This window comes from Frankliniella occidentalis, unplaced genomic scaffold (genome assembly GCF_000697945.3).
Source record: "Frankliniella occidentalis isolate FOCC.00 unplaced genomic scaffold, Focc_3.1 Scaffold102, whole genome shotgun sequence".
NCBI classification, from domain to species: Eukaryota; Metazoa; Arthropoda; class Insecta; order Thysanoptera; family Thripidae; genus Frankliniella; species Frankliniella occidentalis.
The window spans coordinates 104,243-125,315 of NW_026267231.1; the positions used below are offsets into that span (position 1 = coordinate 104,243).

Below are 21,073 nucleotides of genomic sequence, written 5' to 3' on the forward strand. Positions count from 1 at the left end.
CTAACGCGTCCGAAGCGGCCGGCGCCGTGCACTTGTGCAGGTGCACGCAGACAGAGCCCTCGCCTGTAGCGCTTCGGAGGCGGCCCAAGTCTAGCCGGCTGTTACCGCTAAAGCCGCGCACGGTATTAAAAGTTTAATTGTGAGACTCGTGGCGTACGGGGCGGCAGCAAGAGGAGGAGGAGGAGGAGGAGGAGGAGGAGGTGGTGGAGGAGGACGAGGAGGAGGTGGAGGAGGACGAGGAGGAGGTGGAGGAGGACGAGGAGGAGGAGGATGGGGCTGAGTAGGAGAGGCCCACGTCTGCGAAGCACTGGGGGCTACGAATGGATGGTTGCCGTTTTTTTCTGTCGCAAGATGTAAAAAAAAAAAAAAAGATGGTATCCGGGAATCTGACATTATTTTCACTGAAAACTAACAAAGCAATAGGCCGAAGGGGTCACTGCTGCTGGGCATGTAGGACGCGCACGCATAAGTGGTGGTGGGGTGTTTTTGCGACCATAGCAGCGAGGGGCTTAAGTAGCCATTAAGCTTTTGCGGGACGGTTCGAACAACGTGTCGGCGGTCTCGTATACAGTCGCTACTGTTTAACTAGCGCCGGCCAGCCGCCGATTGAGCCGAGCGAATGCCGATAAAGTGGAATAAGTTTGTCTCGAGTCGATGTTGCATGGGTGGCTGCTTGACGCTGTGGATTAAACTACTACTACCACTAAAAATAAAACTCGATCAGGTGCGGCTGGTCTGGGAGCTTTCTCTCTCGCTTCGACTGTCTCTGTCCCCATGGCCTCTCAAGTCTCGAGGACCTTTGATTATCAATTAGAACTCAAGTGGGACAATGTTAGTATCGCATCATTTAAGTTTTCTCGATATATTTTTTTTTGTCTTTCCCCTAGCTTTTGAGAGGGTTTTGTAGCAGGCTGGCGAGCTGTACTCTCTCTTTTCCCGTCATTACGCTCATTACCTTTTGACCGTTTAATCACTTCTGGCCTTCGCCGCGCACACTCGCGTACTCGCCGGGACTTGTCAAACTCGACGTGCGCGAGCGCGCGCGCGCGCACGCCAGAACGGCGCCACACACATTGCGGTTCATATTGCCTTTGCAGCAGAAATGTGTTGGTATCCCTGCAAATAACGGTGCTGGCAATAACCGAGTGTCGTGTGCGCCGCGTGGCCGCGTCCGCATAGCGGCGCTGCGCGCGCCTCGCGGCCCGCGACCCGGAGGCTCTTCGGACGCAGCCTCGTTGTGGGACATGCGAGGCCCGCGAAACCCGTCTTCGTCTAATGAGAAATTCCCTCCGCGCGCTGTGGCGGCGGCGGCGACGACGGCGCAGGCATTTTTCGCGTTATAACATTGACTCCCGGAGGGCTCTAGTGAGTGTGAGAGCGAAGGAGCAGCGTGCAGAAAAATACTGCGCTGTACTGGAAAAAAGTTTTCGTGATGAAAACACCCGCCGTCAGAATGGTATGTGTGGCCATTTCAGCGTCGAACGCGGACACTCACGACTGAACTGCGTCAGTGTCATCGACCGACTATCGGCCAAGCTTTTCATAAACGCATTTAGCATGCCCCCAAACCTCCTCCCAGTTTTGAGATGAAAAATGTACTGGGCAGAGGAGACAAGTACCCCCGCGGGGCGATCAGTTTTAACGCGCCAGTAACTCTGCGATCAAACAGCAGGTTAATGGCGTTGCGAGTTGCGGCCAGCGGACGGACGGCAAACACTCCGTGTTCCTTGTTGCTCTGCTGCAGCGTGCGTGCGGCGTGGGAGAGAGGGGTATGAGTGAGGGCTGAGCTGTTGGCAGGCCTGCCTGTGGCAACCCGCGTCTGCAACTTTGTGGCAGAACATCGATATCTCGAATTTTTAGTAGCGTTGTGGCGCGAAGTGTGCGTTGGCAACACTGTACATGTTTTCTGTTTTGTGTTTCTTTGCTCTCTCTGAGCGCAGATGCAGATGCGAGAGGCGCACCTTGGCGCTGCTGGTCCTGGTCGGCCCTGGTGTTTCCGTGGAGAGCCGCTCTTCTCGGTGCTCAAATGCTGTGCACTGTGCTTGTGGTGCACCAACGTTGTGGCACTGCATGATTGGTGCATCAAAAATGCACTGTGCTTGCTGCACTAAGCCACGTACTTGAACCACCAAGCCCACTGTACTTGAGGCACCAAGCCCACTTTGCTTGGGGCACAAACCAGTCTACTTGGTGCACCCACTGTGCCCGTCTCTCTTCACCCAAAAAAACGAGTTCTTGTTTCAAATCCAGTGCTGCATTTGAATTCAGGGACTTGAATTGAGATCCGTTGGGACTTGCTTTTGGCCCTCACGACAAGTACCTGGAGCTCGACTTTCCCTCTTTTCCTTCAAAACGATAGAGAGTTCTGCAGCCACTGGGAATCGAACCCAGACATTCTGTACGACTGGGTCCGATGGGTCTGACCCTTCAGACATCTCGGCCACCAAGCGATCTCCAACGGAGTGGACGGACGCGCATTCTTATAGCAGAAAACTGGGACCTGCCAAAAACTGTCCTCCGCCATCTTGGTTTTTCTTATGCACATATGCCCTACAGCCTGAACGGTAGGACGCACGGACTTGAGGGTGGTACCCTCGAGTTTCCAGATGGCGACTTTGGGGGGGTCGTGTAAAGTGAAAAAAACGCTAGGGCCCACCCTTATACGTTTTTTAGACAGCGACCCCTTGTAGAAAGAGTCAAGTCCATCCGGACCTCAACTTGATTGAGTCCCATATACTTGAATTCGCCTTGGTATATTTCTAAGATATCAAAATCAATGCGGCATCGACCCCATCGCAAGTATTCTTGTTTCCAAGCCCATGCATTTGTTGCAAGCCCCACAATGCTTATTTTAAGTACCAAAGGGGTTTGATCAAGTTAAGGGCATTTGGGACTTGGAACAATCACAATGCGCTTGAATCAAGAACTCGCTTTTCTGGGTGTTCGCGGATGAACGTCAATGGAACGAGACGGAGTCGAGCGCTTTTCTTGTACGTCTGCTTGTCGCAACCATGTCACTGCAGTTATTGCCCCACCCGGCCGCACCTCTATATACCCCTCTCCTTCGCCGTTTCAAATATGAAATATGGTCTCGAAACACGACCTGGCGTCATAGCAAGGTCCCGACTCACACTGCACCGGCGGCCGAGTCCCCTCGACAGGCAGGAGCTGAGATTAATGCAATAGTGGCCCGAACCGCCCAAGACTTTGTGAGGCTAGTGAGAAGGCAAAATACCTCAAATTCAAAAGTCGAATTATTTATTTTTTGCTTTAAATAGCTAGTCATTGTTACGTGTTAAAGGCTACTCCTCCCCCGTTCCCCCCAACCAGCCACCCCCTTGGGACCGCGTGGGACCGCCACAACACCACAGCGCCTACCTTTCTCTAGTGCGGTTGCCCCCCACAAAAAGCGCTGTAAAACCCTTCGTCCTCTTCGCTGGTCGAGCTGGGCCGGGACCGCGCCGCGCCGTCCCCCCGGGCCCAGCTCGGCCACATCTAGAGCACCAGCGTCTCCTCTCGCCGGCTCCTCTGCCCCCTCCCAGTCCTCCCAGACTCGCACTATAAGTCGCCCTTTTCCCTCTCTGTCCACCAGCGCCTGTGTCGCGGCCCCATATAGGTTTTTGGACACCCATAAAATGCGGACCGAACAATGGATTCCCATTTACAAGGCGACCGCTATCGGCTGCTAGAGCTCGCCTTTTTTTTTGGTTGTTCACGAGGAAGATTTTTTGTTTCCTTTTCGTCTTTTAGGCGGGAGCGGCAAGAGTGAGTAAAAAAAAAGGGCAAAGGGTTCTGTGAACGTGTATGGTGGTACTATGGATACGGGCCACAGGAACACATACGGGTGGCCTGCAGATCTCGCGACCGTGCCCACACTGTGCAGGAAATGTAAACATTTAAGAAGCTCTGTAAGAAGCTAGTCTTGTAATGGCCGCTTGATCTTTCGAAAGTGAGTAATTGACTCAAATCCTTGGTTACAATAATTGGTGTTTCTACGTCATACTTTTGTCACACTATAACAGCGCAGATTGCCATTGAAAAGTGCAGGAATTAAATGTTCTTTCGTTTATTTTGTAAATCCTACTAAAACACTTTATTATTTTGCAGAATTAAAGTCGGTGTTGTATTTTCAGAAAACGTTCTATGTTGGGTTGTAATGTGGGTAGCTTAAGTTCTCCCTCATCAATGCAGGTGTTGCTGACCTAAGGGTGCCGAGAGGAATCTCGTCCCCGCTCAGTACGCGGGTCGCCCTGCCTCTAGGGGCACGGAAGGCCAACCCGCAATGCACAACTGCATCGAGTTGCCTACCTGCCAGGCGCCTCGCGCGGCCGGACGGCAAACGCCAAAGATACGGCCGGTAAAGGCAATATCCCGCGAGTGTCTGCACGGCCGGCTAAGGCAACGCAGCGAGTCAGACCGAAAATGTAACGTACCCGTTAACTTGGTCACGATGTTGCATACGTAAGTCGCGCATCCGCAAATAACCAATATCGCACAACAAGTTAACGATGTAAAGTGTTTTGCGCGAGCAGTGCTATTAGCAATTTAAGTGTCTTTGGCAGATGCATTAGCACCTTCAAAAGGTGTTGTGTAGCACCATTGTTTTTCTAGTGTATACAATGCTTCAAATTTATGTGTAAGTTGGAAAAAGAAAACTATATCAAATTTTTCAAGCATTTTGCAGTCAACACAACAGTTTTTAAAATATATTAGTAAAAGTGGGCTTGGCTTAAAAGAGAATGTGTTTTAAATCTTTTTTTCTTGAAACGATTTCCGGAATCTCTGAGGCTATTATTCACGAGCACATTTTTCCGAGCGTAGGACGAGCACTGCTCTTCTCGTAATTGGCACTAGTGAAGCCCCGCTCTGTGCACCTCCACCTGCGGTGCCCTGTTGTTATTATTCGTGTTCGACTCTAAGTCTGCCGGGCTGCTGGATGATTAGGACTTACAGAGAATGCTTGTATCTTATGGTCAGTGCTCTGCTGCCACCGCTGTAAAAAGTACATCCTTGAGAGGTGTCTCTCCCTCTCGATCTCTGTCTCACACACGCTCATGTCACCCGGACGACGCTACCCTGCTCACCTCGCCACGTGATGCAAAACATGCTGTGCCATAAATCTTACAGCAGCACGGAGTTGTGTTGTATTCCGTGACGTGATTTTCCGCATATAGTGCGGTTGGTGCGGCCGGGGCCGGCGGCGTGGCGGCGTTCACCCCGAGAGAGCCGGACGATAGAACCCCAGCCTTGCATCTCGCTCGCACCCCACCCCCCTTCTCCTACAACTACCCCACTAAAAAAAATATTTTTCGGGGCAAAATACCCAATTGAGAAACGTCGTGAAGTTATAAAAATTTGTAATTGTAAAACCAAAACATGTTGATTAGACTCCATTTATCGACTTGTTCGAGCCAAGTTGCCGAGCAAGAGAGCGAGCGATCGAAAATTTACGATACCGATCGTCAACATCCTTTGATAATATAGTAAAATCAATAAATTTTAAATCCACAAAGATTTTTTTCACAGTGCACACTGTGAAAAGCTTTGTTGAAAAATTTGAACTCTAAACAGTTTGGAAAATTTCTATTCTAAACAGTTCAGAAACATGAATTTCAAAAAAGTCTGGAAAGCTCCAAACTTTTTGTAACACTCTCATGGACTTTTGACTAATATTTCTAAATTTATTCCCAGAAGCTCTTTATGTTGTTGCTTAACGTAGTTTTGGTGTGTAATGGCACATTTCTGTTTTTGATATTGTTTGAAAATTTTTAAAAAAGGTCTGGCATTTTGTTTTCAACTTGTTTTTGGAAAATTATAGTTTCGACGGACTGATGTTTGTTGGAAAACTCCGACTTTTATTTACTGTGCGGTACCTCTCGCAGATACGGTCGCCGCCCTATTATATACCGCCCACGCGACGCGACCCTCGCTCTGTGCACGCCAGCGCCTATTTACATACGGCAGGGTGTTGTTTGGGTGCGCGGGCGCTCCGCGGGGGCAAGGACCAGCGGTCACCTTTTGTCAGCTTGTTGCGCAATGCGGCTGTGTGAATAGGGTGCGTGCGGACCAATTCGAGTCGGTGGGCTCGGCAGTCAGGAACTGGCGGGAACGGGGTTTTTGAATCGACTGTTAGTGCGGTGCTTGGCTGCGTCCGCCAGTAAGCATTTAGGCAATGAACCTGCGTACTTTCGTGCAAAGGCAAGAGCGAGGGCAAGAGCCACACACACACTACGCTACGTGCCAAATTTAAAAGGAAAAGTTTACGAGACATCGTGTTTACACTGTTTACACAAGTGATCACATGGAATATAAACCACACACAGGCGATCGAAAGGTACCCTGGTTTGTTGGACGAAAGTATTTAAAATTTATTTTTACCTCCCACCAAAAACTGTTTTCTTCAAATCACCCTCCCACTCTTTTTTTTTACTCTACATATCTAAGAGGTTGCGACTGCCGAAAGGGTACATCTCCCCTCAGTTCCTAGCAGCCCCTGCCGCCCCCTGCCATAAAGTCTCCAATTGGAGCTGCCCGCGGGGTGCGGGCGCGGGTCTGAGACCGGGTCTCCCTCCCCAGAGAGGAGCGGCCGCTAGCGGGGCAGAGTGGCGCGTCCATAAGTTATGTGTGAGGCCCGCTGTGACACATAACCTATGAATAAATCAGGTAGCTCCGTGTGTGAAGAGGAAAAAACGACAGAATATATCGCGGACAAGAGAAATTTTGCAGGGTACCTATTTAAAAAAGAATGTGCCAAACGCGGCCAAAAGTATCGTGGAAACCATTTCTGTGCTTGTATGCAAAGGTTTGTGTGTATGTGAGTGTGTGAGAGAGAGAGAGAGAGAGAGAGAGAGAGAGAGAGAGAGAGAGAGAGAGAGAGAGAGCACATATAGCAGTGTGTGATATCGAAGTAAACTCTTACTTACATGTACTACTATGGAAATTACAACTCAAAAGTGGGCTAGTACAGAAAATTTATGTTATCCACCAAGCTGGTCGTTTTTTTCGTGTCATCCGCGTATCGTATTCCTTTGTATGAATTGGCGTTTTTCGCTCTTGGTCTTGAGTGGAATTCGATGATGATTGTGCGTCGGATTAAACAGAAACAAAATGGCGCCTGGGCGTGGCCAGGCGTGGTTGGGCGTGGCACCTTGTCACGCCTCTAAATCAGACTCGTATCGCCGCGGGGGATCAGGGCGTACCCTCTGGTGAAAGGTGATGCGAGTACGCGCCTTCAAGTGCGCTGCCTTCCGACACACTTCTAAGCTGTCAGCCCGTCTACTGAAGCATGTGTTTTAGCAGTTATCCACACCTGCTATGGATGTTTGAGAAAAGTTCCTAGCTTATATAACCAGTGTATCATTTTTCTCTATAATAGCGCAATGCAACTAGGCTGAACGGAATACAAGATCCCCACTCTCCGCTTCTCGTCCCATTCCGAAGGGGGCGTGTCGAGTCTGTCTGCGAAGCAATCGACCGGAAGGGCACTGATAAGAATGGAGGTGAGGGCTTGGCTGAGTCGGCATAGCGCGCTCAGCAGACGAGCTGGGCTGGGCAATCGCATGCGATCACCATCAGCGATATTCGCAGACGATGTGATTCCTCAGCCGTGGCGATCGCAGAGCCACCCATTCTATGCCCGGCTGTACCAGAAAAACAAAGGGTGCTACCTACCTTATGCCTTTCGTAGAGGCGTTAGTGAAATAGTGCTACTGCCTCCAAAGGTGCCATTCTTGGCCTTTTAGAGAGGCATTGGTTCGGCAGCGCCTTTAACAGATATTATGTAGCACCTCTGTTTTTCCAGTGTGGCGTACTTCGGTCTAAAACGCGCGTCGTCTGCTCCGACCCCCACCCCCCTGTGTACACGCTGCCAGGCCTGGCCCTACGGTGGCAGCGACAAAGTGCAGGCCCAGGTGATATTTTACTTTGAAAAATGTGTCGGGCGTGAGGGTGGGGCCCAACCCCCCCTCTCCCGATTCCCTCCTTTCCCTTTGCGGCCCGTTCCACACGCCACGCTACACCACTCCACCAGAGGCCCCGGTTGCCCCCAAAAGCTTCACTCCCCATAAACCCAGCCGGCATCATTAAAATTATCGAATTCCGAGTCTCCTGGGGTTGCCGGCCCTGCCAGGCACTGAATCACGAGTGGGTTGTTCTTTTTTTCCCTTCACTCCGACTTGATCCGCTGCCACTGGACGCGGAGTCACTGACCAGAGCTGCGAGGTCCAACCATACACCTTTCCCAGGTGTGGTTTTGGGAAAACCAGAATTTTTTTGAAAACTATAATGCGTCTTTTGAAATCAGTTTTTATCCGAAACCAATTAATTGGTGGTAAAACATGGAAGGACCTGCCTGCATCGCTGTAGATGTCAACTTAGTCTAACTGCAGCTTATCTGAAGTCTAAATATAGAAACAAATTTCATCAATCTCGAATGATCTGAAATCTTAGGAAAAAGTGCAGTATACGTGCAGTGTTTGACTACATAACACGGAAAAAAAAGATTCACTGAGCCAGCTAATATATTGACTGGTATCTTGACAGACAAGCACATAAACTTCTGTAACCACTATATTGTCTACTCTAATCAATCATTGGCTGTGCCAGTCAAAAATTAGCTGTAAGAGCTCATCCCTTACCTAAATCAGTCGAGGTCTACCTTACTGATGCAGGCAAATCATTACTTCATACAACTTATCTTGGACTGGATACCAGTCAATATATTAGCTGGCTCAGCGAATCTTTTTTTTTTGTGAATAATGAGAACGATTGACATTGACTTCAGTTTAACATCAGTCTTTGACTCCTTTGCGTTCAAAACTGCTTAAAAGTCAAGTTGTCGTTTTTATCGCGCAGCGTGCGTGTATGGTAAAAACCGTAATAACGATGTCTCATTCTTTTGGGGAAAAGTCGAAAACTTTGAGGAACTCCATATTTGAGGCAGGGGCGTATAAATGGGGGGGAGGGGGTGCATCGAAAGTTGCCTACATACAGGGGTTTTCTAGGTCAAATTTCCTACCTTTAGGCGGCTATCTAGTGGACCACAATACACGCCTGATTTGAGGAAACTTCCTCCAATCTCGCCTAGATTTTGAGTAATCTCTTCAACTAAGAAAAAATCCCACAGTGTTTGAGGAGACCTTCTCGAAATCTGAGGAGTTTTCCTCAAATCAAGCGAGATTTTCCTTTTCCCTGAAGAAAATGAGACCTCGGTTTCATCGTTTGCGCTTCATCGCAGGCTGTGGTGGTTTAGGTAGTAGGTGCAGGGCGGCGCCGGCACCTGGAGAACACTTGGCGCTCAGCACGCTTGGGTGGCGCCTGGCGCCTCTGTCGCTGCACAGATAGCGTTGCCACCCGGCGTTTTTGCGGCAAATTGTTTTACTGCGCACTTTAGGCCCCGGTAATGGCCCCACTATACTCACTGTAAAGCGTGCCTGCCGCGGCGTGGCGGAGCGTGGCGGGCTGATCCACAGCGGACCGCTGGACCACATCCCTTCCCTGTTCCTTCTACTACCGCTTTACGTTTTAAACCAACTGCTTTCAAAATATAACCAGCATTCAATTTTCTTTATTTATAGCTAGATTCGCGTGAGAATTTACAGGAGCACTGCAGTTTACCATGGAAATTTACGACACATTTCGCTGTTGTGCATAGCGCTCCTACTCTCTCACACAAACACACACAAGCGCGCGCGCGCTCGCGCCGCTGACGAGATGGAAAACCTTTTTTCCCTTTCTTTTTCACTGTGCATCATGGGCGCTCCCATCATATTTTTCCATAAATTACAAGCGACACAGGGGCACACCTGCTGTCCCGCCCTGGCCCCGCCCGTCGGGACCACCATCGTGTTTAGGCCCGATGACGTGGGGGTCTGGCCAGGGACTGATCCGAGCAACGATCCAGCAGTGACCAGCTTGGAGTGGAAAGAAGAAAGGCTGTCTATGCTACTGACTTGACTCGAAATAAGCTTTAAACACAGAACTAGAAAAAAAAATATATCGGTAAAAATAAAATGTTTGTTCTAGGCTAATATAAGGCTAAAAAAACTTGGTTCAAGGATGGCACTGTTACATTCCTACAAAACATTCGCTTTGCAGAACTGCAAAGTATTTTGATCCTTTGTAACTACGAAGCATTTACTTTGCAATTACTTTGTAATTGCTTTGTAATTGCAAAGTAAATGACTTTGTAGTTGCAAAGGATCTAAATACTTTGCAGGAATCTAACAGTGTGAACTATACGGACAATATGCATTGTGTTTTTGTTACTCATTTGGATAATAAAAATAGTTGAAGTTATGTTTTTGACATCAAAACACACATACCGGATGGGCAGATTTTTTTCATTATTCCATAATCCTATATTCTTACAAACATAAACACAAAATCAAGAAACATGTAGCCCGTTTTTTTACGGGGTAAGACACCAAGCCTCTCCTTTTCCTGAGCCTATCCCGTTCGATCGCGACCGGTTCCCCACGCTGAGACTCAACCCGATTGGTCACATGTGACCACCCACCTCGCACGGCTGCCAGCAGCCACATATTTCCATTTTTATCTCGGTTCCTTCGTGGCCATGCCGCGCGCGCGCGCGCGCGCGTGTGTGTGTGTGTGTGTGTGAGCGTGTGTGCGTGTGTGCGTGTGTGCGTGTGTTTCATGTAGCATTACTGAAATAAAACTGACGCCCCCCGAGTGCTGTGGACATTAGAATATGTCAAAGCTGCCCTGGTGTTTATACCAGTCTCTTTATTTCAGCATGTCCATTTTGGCATCCCCATTTTGGCGGTCGTGGCGGTCGTCTCGCACAAGATGGCGGGCGCTAAGTGGTCCTGGGGAGTGCCGCTTGCAGGCCGGGCCGGGCCATTATCATAATTATTGACAGACGGTTTAACGCAGAGGTATTACGTTTCTTTTGCCGATAATGTTATGACCGGCACGACGACGGCTCGGCGCTTCGCTGCGAAATCAGCGGCAGCGGCGTATACGTACTGGCCAGCGGACGGCGTAGCGGCTGACGGCGGTGAAGACGGCAAAGAAACAAAACAAGACTTGTAATGCACACGCACCACTCTGACATACCCATTCTTTTCTATTACTAGGAACTACTGAGGATCCATTTGGCATAAGAAAAAATTATGAAAATTAAGAAAATTCGACTGCAAACCTTATGAACGTCCTCAATTAACCGATGAATAAGTAAAAATAACATGGATGTAGCTGTATATAGTTAAAAATGATCTGGAACGTGATGTTTAACTTACCTTTTGACTCAAGTAAATGATATGGAGTGGAGTCCGGAGGAGCACCTATGCCCTTGTTCATAATGTGCATCCTTCATTACACTGACAACCCAGCCAGGACTACCCAACCTTCTGATCTTGCATATCGCAGAGTGTGAAATATGGCGTCTCGGGTTGCCAGGGGGAGACCTCCTTGAAAGCGTGGTGAAATATTACAGGTGAGGTCTGCAGGGCGGCGTGGCTTGGCGTGGCGGAGCGGGGTGGGAGGGATTTGGTCCAGGATAAGGGTGTTGGCTGCATTGTGGAGCTGGAGCTGCCTCACACAATGTTGCTGCTTTTATGGCGGGAGCGTAATGAAGCTCACACCTGAGGGGGGAAAAGGAGAGAGGTATTGGGTAGGAGAGAGTGGGGAGGGGGGGGGGTGCAGTTGCTTCTTGCGCAGTCGATGCTGTGCAGCATGAGCCCGAAATAAAGTGCCTGCAGGATCACGTGCGAAAGGCTGCCTCGTAACTTTATTTTCTAAAAGGTCGCTGTGTTAATTGTCTGACAGGCACCTATGGAATATTTTTCTGGGCCCCTAGAAGGATGTGCGCTGAAAATACACGCGAAATCCCAGTTTATGGCACATGAATATATAGTGCATTTCGTCGATTGTGCTTCGGTGCGGAGCTGGCTGAGCCCGAGCTGCGCTCTGCCCGACAGCCAAACAAGAATAAGACGAGTCTGTCTGACCAGCGGCAGCCAATGGGCACCTTGCTAGTCCATCATTACATCGACAACAATGGGGGGCATTGTTGCTGCAAGCGTCGGCTGCAATTGCGCCCGGCTGCTGTGCTATGCCCGGCCAATTTTGTACTCGGCAAAATAATGGTTTGTGCGGACGGAACGCGTCTTGGCCGATCCTATGGCCGTGCCTCTTCGCCTTGCCCGGCCTTCTTTGTGCTGTTGTTGTTTGACATTACAGTTCTGGCGAATTATGTTGAAAACATCTCCTCCCTCGCTGCTTGCTGCTTGCGGGCGCCCGCCTCGCGTCCAACCCCCTGCAGGGGCGGCGGGGATCCGGGGCCCACCGCCGCCTCCTCCCCCTGCATGTGCGTTCAGTCGGAATCGATGGAGAATTCATGTTTGCCAAAAGTAATGGCGGCCATATAAACGCAAGACGCTCCGCTGAAAGCTGCATGGGCGGGGGCGGTGCGGGGGGTGGCGCGGTTCGCGCTGAGGCGAGGGCGGAGCGGTGGCCCTCATATCGACCGGACGCATCCCCTCTTTTCGCTCTCTCTCTCTCTCTCTCTCTCTCTCTCTCTCTCTCTCTCTCTCATCCCCTTCTCCCCTCCTCTCTCTCTTGTCTCCGTTCACTCTCTTGCACCCACCCACCCACGCCTACCAGGGTTGCGACGCCGACTACCCCACCCCCTCGTGTGTGTGTGTGTGTGTGTGTGTGTGTACAAGTACAGTAACGCGTACAAACGTTTGCATGTCTTGTTGACCATTGCGAATTAACGCTCTGGCGCACCTTGGTCAGTTATGGTTATGAGTACCCCTTGCCTGTCGCGCACTTTCGCGCAGACCAGTGAGCAGTCGTCTTTCGAAGGTCTGGTGTTGCGAACCGAGGGCGCATCAGATTAATGTTTTGAATGTGTAGGGACAGTGGTGAAACATTTCTACTGTGTACAACTACATAAATAGATGACACGGCTTCGCAAAGTAAAACTTGCACACTAAGTGAAGTTAATTTGGAGTCAGTCGCTTAGCGTGAAACCCGGCTGGATAATTTTGATTGATTTAGTGCGACCGATGCAGCCCCCCTCTCTGAAAAGGCATCCATCGCGGGATTTGAAAAGCGCGCGCCGGGACGCCGAGCAGCAGCAGCGTCACCCTCTCAGAGCTGATTGGCGGCGCGTCATAAACTGGAGCCTCACCTATCTCCTCTCCTCTCTGATTTGATGACCAATCCGGGCGGGCCGCCCTGTAGAAGACGACCTTGTGTGCATGATAATGACCTCTAGGGCCGCCGGGACAACCAATCTACAGATATAAATCTGTTGGTCAGTCTTTCTTCCAGCAACTGCGTATAGTGAAAGTTCAGTCACACAAGAACCCTGCGCTCATTTTACATTTTGTAATGTGAACCGTCGTTAGTTTGGTGCTTGCCTCTTGCCTCTGATCACGTTGTTTCAAATTAGAACTACAGCGAAAATTCAGTTTCAACTGCAGCTGCGTGGATAGCTAGAACGTTCTGCTGAACTGCTTCTCATAGTCAAGCACTGTTTTACTGTTTTTGCACTGCGGCGGCATGAGTGCCGGTAGAAAACAGAACGGCAGTAATCGCCACCTCCCCAAAGTCTCGTCACTGCGCCGAATGGTCACTCTCTACCTTGAATAGTTCCGCGTCGGTCCTTGAATGCATGCATGCATGCCGTTCGTCACGCTTGACTCTTGACTGAAGTTGAGGCTCCTTAGCTAATAGCCTAACACACCGAAAGACCGCGGCACTCCTCCAGGTGAATGAGATACATTTTGGCGCACACGGAGGCGTCGCGAACGCGCCTCGCTCGCACCTGGAGCGACACATCCGTCATCCTAAACGGCCGATACGTGTTGTGTCCCTTTGTGACGCCAACTCCTCCTCCGGACGCCGAGATAAGGCTGGACCCCCCTCGGCCGGTAAATCACTTGACAGAGACATCAAGATGCAACAAAGTTGCAGGGCGGCATCGCGACGTGCATTTTTGTCGTCGCCAAATAATGCGATGCAAAGACGGTCGGCCGCTGTCGACGTCGCCGTCGTCGGGGTCCATTCAGATTCCGGCCGAGACAACGACCCCGGCGGAACCCGGACGACGCGAAGCTTTTACAGACGTTCAGACAGACTTCTCCTCGGCGCGCCTCTCCAGGAGGGGTGTGCAGGGGAGGCGGCAAACGGAGGGGAAAAGGACGAGGAGCGACAAAGAAAACCAAGAGGAATAAAAGAAGTGCAGGGGGGAGGGGAAGGAGTCAAGGGGAAGGGGATTGGGCCGCGCAGATGGCGGAGCGATGTGGCAACGGCGCTCTGCGTCGGTGAGGATGCTGCAGCTGTAGCAAGGCGAAGTGGAAGATGGCGGCAGCTTCAACGTTAGGACGATGGTACCTCGAACACTTGCAATAATGATAACAATAAAACAATTAATAGAAATTAAGAAGTAATAATTTTTCTTCTTCTTCTTCTTCTTCTTCTTCTTCTTCTTCTTCTTATTATTATTATTATTATTATTATTATTATTATTATTATAGCCCCACTACTTTCGCTTTCCTCGCCTTCCTTGCAGTTGCCATCTTTTCCGTCCAACAGAGTTCATATGGCAGGACAGACTGTCGCGGTGTACTTACGACTCATAAACTAGTGAAAAAGCCGCGACTCTTTCACCTTATTCCGACTGGGGCTGCGCGGGCCCGCTCGGGCGTGGAGCTTTCTCCATATTCGTCACGAAGAGCGCGCGAGTGCGGGCAGCAGCGCTCTACGAGGAGGAAGCGAGAGAGAGAGAGGCCCTTCACGGGCCGTAACGGCGCAGTAGGAGTTACTGTCCCTTTTCTTACCAAGGTGAGCAGTCATTTCGGTTTTATAAACTCGGTACGGTCATTGAGCCATAATGTCTCCGTTCAGGATTTTATAATGTGTTAATAGTCGCTTAATGGTCGGCGGAGGGGGCTCGGCCACGCCGGCCGCTCGTCACCGATGATAAGAAGTAAGGTGACACTTCTGCCGTGCAAACCACAAATCACGTGCTGCTCACTTTGTAGCTCCTTTTTCAATGATTGTGTTGCTTTCGTCGGTGATGCCTTACGTTCACGACTCACAAAAATGCGTTTTTACCGTGGAACGTCTCGGTCTGGCTACTTTTGCCCAGCTAATGAAGTTGTTTCCCTGTTTTTTCTTCTTTCGTGCCTCATCCCTCCTCGCCCATTTCAGGGGCTGATGTAAATGCAGTTTATGGTACAGGTCGAATGGGGGAGCAGGGGGAGGGGTGGATGGTATGACGCCTCGTACAATTTTCTTCCGGTATTAACGGCGATCAGGGCCTTCTTGTGCTACAATCTGATCACCAGTCTCTTTAAAATATCACTTTTAGAACATTTTCCGACTACTTTTGAGGCTACTCTATTTTTCGAGGGTGCTCACGGCAGTGCAGCACATGTGGAAGTGGAAGGTGGACCACGGGGCGGACAATACCTTTTGCCTTCCAGCTCTTTTTCTGCTGCTTTTTTTTTTCTCGCACCAAGCGAAGCGCTTTTCTGCGTGTCCCATTTTTTTTTCTTCCCCGTGGAGACCTGGAACGCTGGTCGTGTGCTGAATGCGGAGCGGCAGGTTACCTGTGTTTTGTGTTCCCCGAACGAGAGGGAAAGGCACGCTAGCTTTATTGGGGCAATGAGGGACTCGGGCAGCTGCAGCGCAGCGCGCTTACCGCCTGCCGCACTCCCACTCATGTGTTAAGTGCTTAACTTGTTGTTGCACGCTTACTACTAATCAGTTGAATACTTGTTTTATCAGTGTAATGTGCGACTCTTCGGTTGAACATCTATTTTCTGGCGTTGGGCCAACTCCATCACTACAAGTAAAGGAGTGACCAAATACGATGCAAATAGAGCGATATTGTGAATCCAATTTGACGACTCTTGGGAGAGCGATATTAATTACATCGCTCTTTTGGAGTAATTTTTCGCGACATTTTTGGTCACGAATAAGATTCATTTTGAGTCATTTCCGCAAACGTCACTCGTTTAGAGTCGTTTCTGCGATATTTTCTGTTACGAAGAAGACTCATGTTGAGTCATTTCGCAAAAATCGTTGTAGAGCGATGAAGCCTATGCGTCGCTCTAGTCGGGAAAGAAAGGTCACTCTATGTTTTACAGTGCATGCGGAAAGTTTAGAGCTTGTACAGTCAAACACACAGAACCGAAAAACTCCCTATAGGCACACATCCTGACGTGTTCATCGCTGATTCCACATTTAAATCGCCGTGTTTGTTTCAATTTCATTTATATTTTTTTTCTGTACCAAAGTGTTTTTTATTTTGGTTTTTTTTTTGAATATCTTAGTCCAACCTATATTTTTAGCAAATGATTTTGTGTTGGTTTGCTTTGATTGAACAGCTTCCTGTTTCCTCTGTTTCAGCGCTCGTGCGCGGTCCGCCGTCGTCCCCAACGCGCAACCGCTTCAGCCCGAACGCTTGTCGTGGAAGCCTCTGGTGAGTTCAGTGCGGGCGATAGCGCCTGTGGATAGGCAACCGTTGTGTGGTTCGCGCACGGCTGTCTCGTGGTTGCCTACCCACCAGGCGCTTCGCTCCATGCCAATTCCACTCTGTCACTTTGTACCCACTGGTGAAACAAGTGTGCTCCTTTTTCCACTTTACGGCTTATTTACATTGCGCGAGGGCACCGCACGCGGCTTTGGGACCCCTTTATAATCCAGTAGAGTTAATCGATGACAATGTTTATTTTGTTTCCTGTTTTGTTTTTACCTGGGGGTAAAATTTGTGAGTCGTGCGTTATCGCCCCCATACCCTTCTTCTATTTTTTTTAGCAGTGTTATCCACCTGCTGACCAGGAAGGACGATGGACAAAAGGCAGCAGGGAGCGTTTGTCATGCAAAGCGAGTTGCAGATACGTCATGGTCGGGGAGCCTTTTGTCAACACACGCGTTACCGCGCTACTCGCACGCGTCAAAACAATTGCAGCCGTCCGGATAGGGTCAAACATTTGGCTGATTTTAGATTTACATTCCTGTAAAGTTTGTGTTTTCTCCCTATTGACAAAAATAAAAAAAATAAAAAATCTAAATCTAGAATCTATCTTGAAAGCAGATGATACCAATTTAATACTAAAGTATACCTGTGTTTTAATTTTTCTAGTTTGATTTTTGTTTGTGGTGGTTTTGCATCATTTTTCAAATGTTTCACTCGTTTATCGTCTTTGACAGGCATTATTATAAAGGGGAGGGAGGGGGTAGCGTACCGGGTGGCAGTCGCGGCTGTGGGACCCTAGTATTGTTGAGCAGGGGCCTGCCGCGACCGACGCGACACTCGGGCGCTCGGGCACTCACTCACTCACTCGGCCCCCCAGCGCTAAATAAATTGTTTTCTGGTCTGCGCTTATGGTTCTCTGTACTCATCGAGAGTAAAAGCTAGCTGACACCTTAAAGTTACTTACATATTTTTTATGTTTAGTCAAAATGTTTGTAAGGTATCATCTGCTAAAAAGAGTCGTGCTGCCGTTCTGTGCTTTGAAGAGGGCTTGGACTCGGAGGAGATTGGAGGAAAAGGAGGAAGGGGAGAGGGGGTAAAGGATGGGACTCGCTGGCCTGCCAGGCCGACCCGTCCGCGCGCGAACAGGTTCCTGTGCCGGGCGGCCGGGCGCAGCCGGGCGTGGGACCTGAACCGGTTATTCGAATCGCCCGTGTGGCTCCCACCCGCCCTCCCCCCACCCCTCTCACTTCATCGTGGCCAATCGGCTTCGCCAATTTTATAGTGTGGCCATTTCTTTTTTTTTTCGTCTCATTTCGTTTCCTCCTCACTCCCACCAACCCTCCCCTTGACGCGGCGCCGCTTCGCGTGATGCACGCGCGCGCGCGCCTGATACGCGGGAGGGCAACGGCCCCGTGTACTCTCAATACAAAATTTTAAAGTGTTACATTAATTTTGTTAAATTTAATTCATTAATTTTTACTCTTGTTTTCTTACAAAATGGCACGCGTTACTTTGTAGACGCGCCGCCCTGTCGCGGAGTTTCCTTTGATACACTTTTCATGTGCTTCATTTTAGCCGACATTATTTTTATATTTTTTTCTCCACTCTTGGGCCCCTCTGTATTTCTTTCTCGTCACATGCGTGCGCGCGCGCAGCACGCGTCGCTTAATGCGGGGACAGTGCGGCAGTAAAACTGCGCCATCGTAAATATGGGAGGAGCGAGAGAGAGAGAGAGAGAGAGAGAGAGAGAGAGAGAGAGAGAGAGAGAGAGACGGAGAGACGGAGAGAGGGTAATATTGGAGGAAACATTCTGCTGTGCATCGTTGAGTGATACCAACGGCATGAGCTGGAAACTCTACATTAAACCTAGCCTCACTCTATTTCAATTAATCGCACTCCTCACTGGTATTATTTGTTTAGCGTTGTGTACTGTCGCACTCTTGCACCTCACTTGGCGAAGGACAGTATTCAGGAATGGATTCTGCCGGACTGGAGCTGTGATCCATTGGGTTGGGCTCGCAATGTGCGAGCAACTCAGAGCGATGAACGGAGGGGACCCCAGGGGGTCCAGCGTTTGAGTCGCCAGCAGCAGTGCCGAGCCGCCGCTCTTGATATCCGTGAGAAACGACCCCCCTTCCTTGCCCCCTTCCCTCGACGCAACTCAATATTGCGAAATAGTATAAATTTTCCATCAAAAGATGTCATCGTACGTAACGCACCCCTCGCGATAATTTGATTGGCTGTCGTTGAAACACTTTTACTCGACACAAAGAGAGTTTTATTCGCGCCATCCCCAATGACGCCGCCTCCTCGGTGGCGAAATGGTTGCGGGCGTCTTAGCGCGCCGTCTCTGTCTGTCGCTATCAACGGCGAACGACTGGACAGAGATAGCATATAAGAGAGCTGAATGGTTGTTGCCTCTCCGCTCGACTGTTACAAAGTACGTGGGACGCTACTCCGATGGCTGAGCGATTTTTCGATGTCTTCATCGCTGCTCCTATACGGACCCATTCGACTGTCGTTATGAAGTCATAAAGGTGCATGAACGTGTGACACGATATGTGCGTGCGTGTGTGTGAGGGGGGTCTATCTGTCTGTCTATCTGCCTGTCTATCTGTCTGTCTGACTGAATGACTCGATGGAACTGCCCATTTCTCATCCGGATCGCCGAAGTCGGCTCCCTATGTCGAACAACAAACCCACTCAGCACAAAATGACGAAAACAAAGCATTATATTTCGTTGTTGCTGGGCTATCCTACCGAATATTTCGCTCGGCGTGGAAGAATCGCTGTCTATTGCGCAACGCAGTTATGCAGCAAAATATAGTTTGTTTTAAATTTATCAAACTGTTAGAAAAAATGTAAGCCATTGAACAATTGTAAAAGCGTTTGATGTGACGAACGCTGCTAGTATGGTCAATACCAAGGGTTTTACGAATTACTGAGACGCGCGGTTGGCAGTTAACGCCTCGGAACGCGCCTGACTGGTTTTTGTTGCGTCGCGGTGTCCCGACTTTCCGATCATTGGGGTGGAATGTATGACTACCGGGCTGCGCGAGTTAGTGTGTGTGTGTGTGTGTGTGTGTGTGTGTGTGTGTGTGTGTGTGTTTCCCCCCGATGTCTTATTCCCACCCGTCGTTAACTTGTTTGATTGATGGTAGTGAAGCGTCAGAGTCGGCCCCTGTCTGCTCTGCCCAAGCTCTCTTCATTACCAGCATTGGAATAATTAAGGCGACCGATCTCCTTAACGAGTGTTTTCCCATGATCGTCATTATTCACAAGTTTTGCCAGAAGTTCTGTGCGTAAGGTTGTAAACTGAGCTTCGTAGTATTAAAGGGTTGCGAAAGGAACACTTTCAAGTCATGTTAAAAAGGGGAATAGTGATTGGGCCTAACAGTGTCAATTCTGGCAAGTTTTCGTGTTCTCAAAATGAAATGATTCTCGAACATCGATGGAGTAAGGTAAACCCTGAGTAGCCATGAGGTCATCAATTTGAACTTATGTGTCGATTTTAGTGTGTTATTTCTACGAGAAGTATTTTAAATCTCCCCCGTTACATCTTTGCCAAGCTATGTAGCTTTGGGGGACGTTCGGGGACACTCGCGAACGAACGATACACGGCTGCGAGGGGGCGAAACCGTCTCGTCGAGCTCTCAGTAGGCTAAGGGTGAGCAGTAACAGTAGCGCGAGAGGAATTTCCTGTCCGACGCCATCTTCGAAGCGGCTCCGCCCAAACGACATTCGAAACCAGTCACTGGAAGGACGCGCGTTCGGTGTATCAGACACGTCATCAGACCCACCCCTTGCTGGATTCAGGCTGGATAGAGATACCCTATTTTATATTTTTGCGCCTTCTGACGTAGCTCGATAAATTTTGAAATAAAGAATATAAATGAAAATTAAGAGTGGTTGTGGGCCAAGATTCGTTGCCCTCCGCTTTCCGCTTGGGGCTGCTGCTGTGAGTCGCGCGGGCAGGGCTGGGCGGGTTGGGGCGCTGCCCGGGGCACGGTGGGTTGCCTAGCTGCGGGGGTTTATTAAGGCGATAAAACACATTTGACGTCTGCAGCCCTTGTGTAGTCTTAGCAAGGCTCCACCCCGCGCCGCTCCGCCCCGAGCCACCCTGAACCACCCCGGCCAGCCACCCCACGCCCCGCGGCGCGCTGCAGGCATTTTACGAGACGCCCACCCCCTCCCGAATGCGCCGTATTTTCTTAAAACCCGCTCCCCTCTCTCTTTCTCTTCTCTCCGTTGCTCTCTCGTCCTCTCTTGCTCTCCTGCCACCTCCCCTCCCCCCTTCCTCTCTCCATCGCCGCACGTTATCTTCATACACATTCTTCATTAGAAGACTGCGATGCTAGCGGTCACAAGGGACTTAACTGCTTTCTCCAGCTTCACAAGGCTGCAGTTCGTTACTGTGACCGCGGGACAAGGGCAAAACAGGAAATCTGAACTTCGAACCGATATGCAAGGAACAACATTGAAGACGCGTTTGGTACTTTTGATCCTGTTTTCCGCTGGAATTTCTATATGGAAACAAGCGGGCAGTGCGCTTTTCAAAATGTCACCCGGTAAGCCAGCCGACCAGGGCATAAAACCACCTCTGCCTCAGCCCCCCCC

At 49.8% G+C, this 21,073-nt stretch overlaps 1 protein-coding gene across 3 annotated transcripts in view; it reads left to right on the plus strand.

Annotated features, from left to right (window-relative positions):
* The window catches only part of LOC113202765 (splicing factor, proline- and glutamine-rich-like), a 147,547-nt gene that overhangs the window by 12,075 nt on the left and 114,399 nt on the right, over positions 1-21,073 (plus strand). For all 3 annotated transcript variants that reach the window (XM_052269784.1, XM_052269785.1, XM_026417152.2), the window contains exon 3: positions 16,387-16,459. Coding sequence is in view for 1 of the 3 variants with exons in the window: in XM_026417152.2 (XP_026272937.1) it covers positions 16,387-16,459 (73 nt within the window). In the remaining 2 variants the exon portion in view is untranslated. The remainder of the gene's footprint in view (positions 1-16,386; positions 16,460-21,073) is intronic.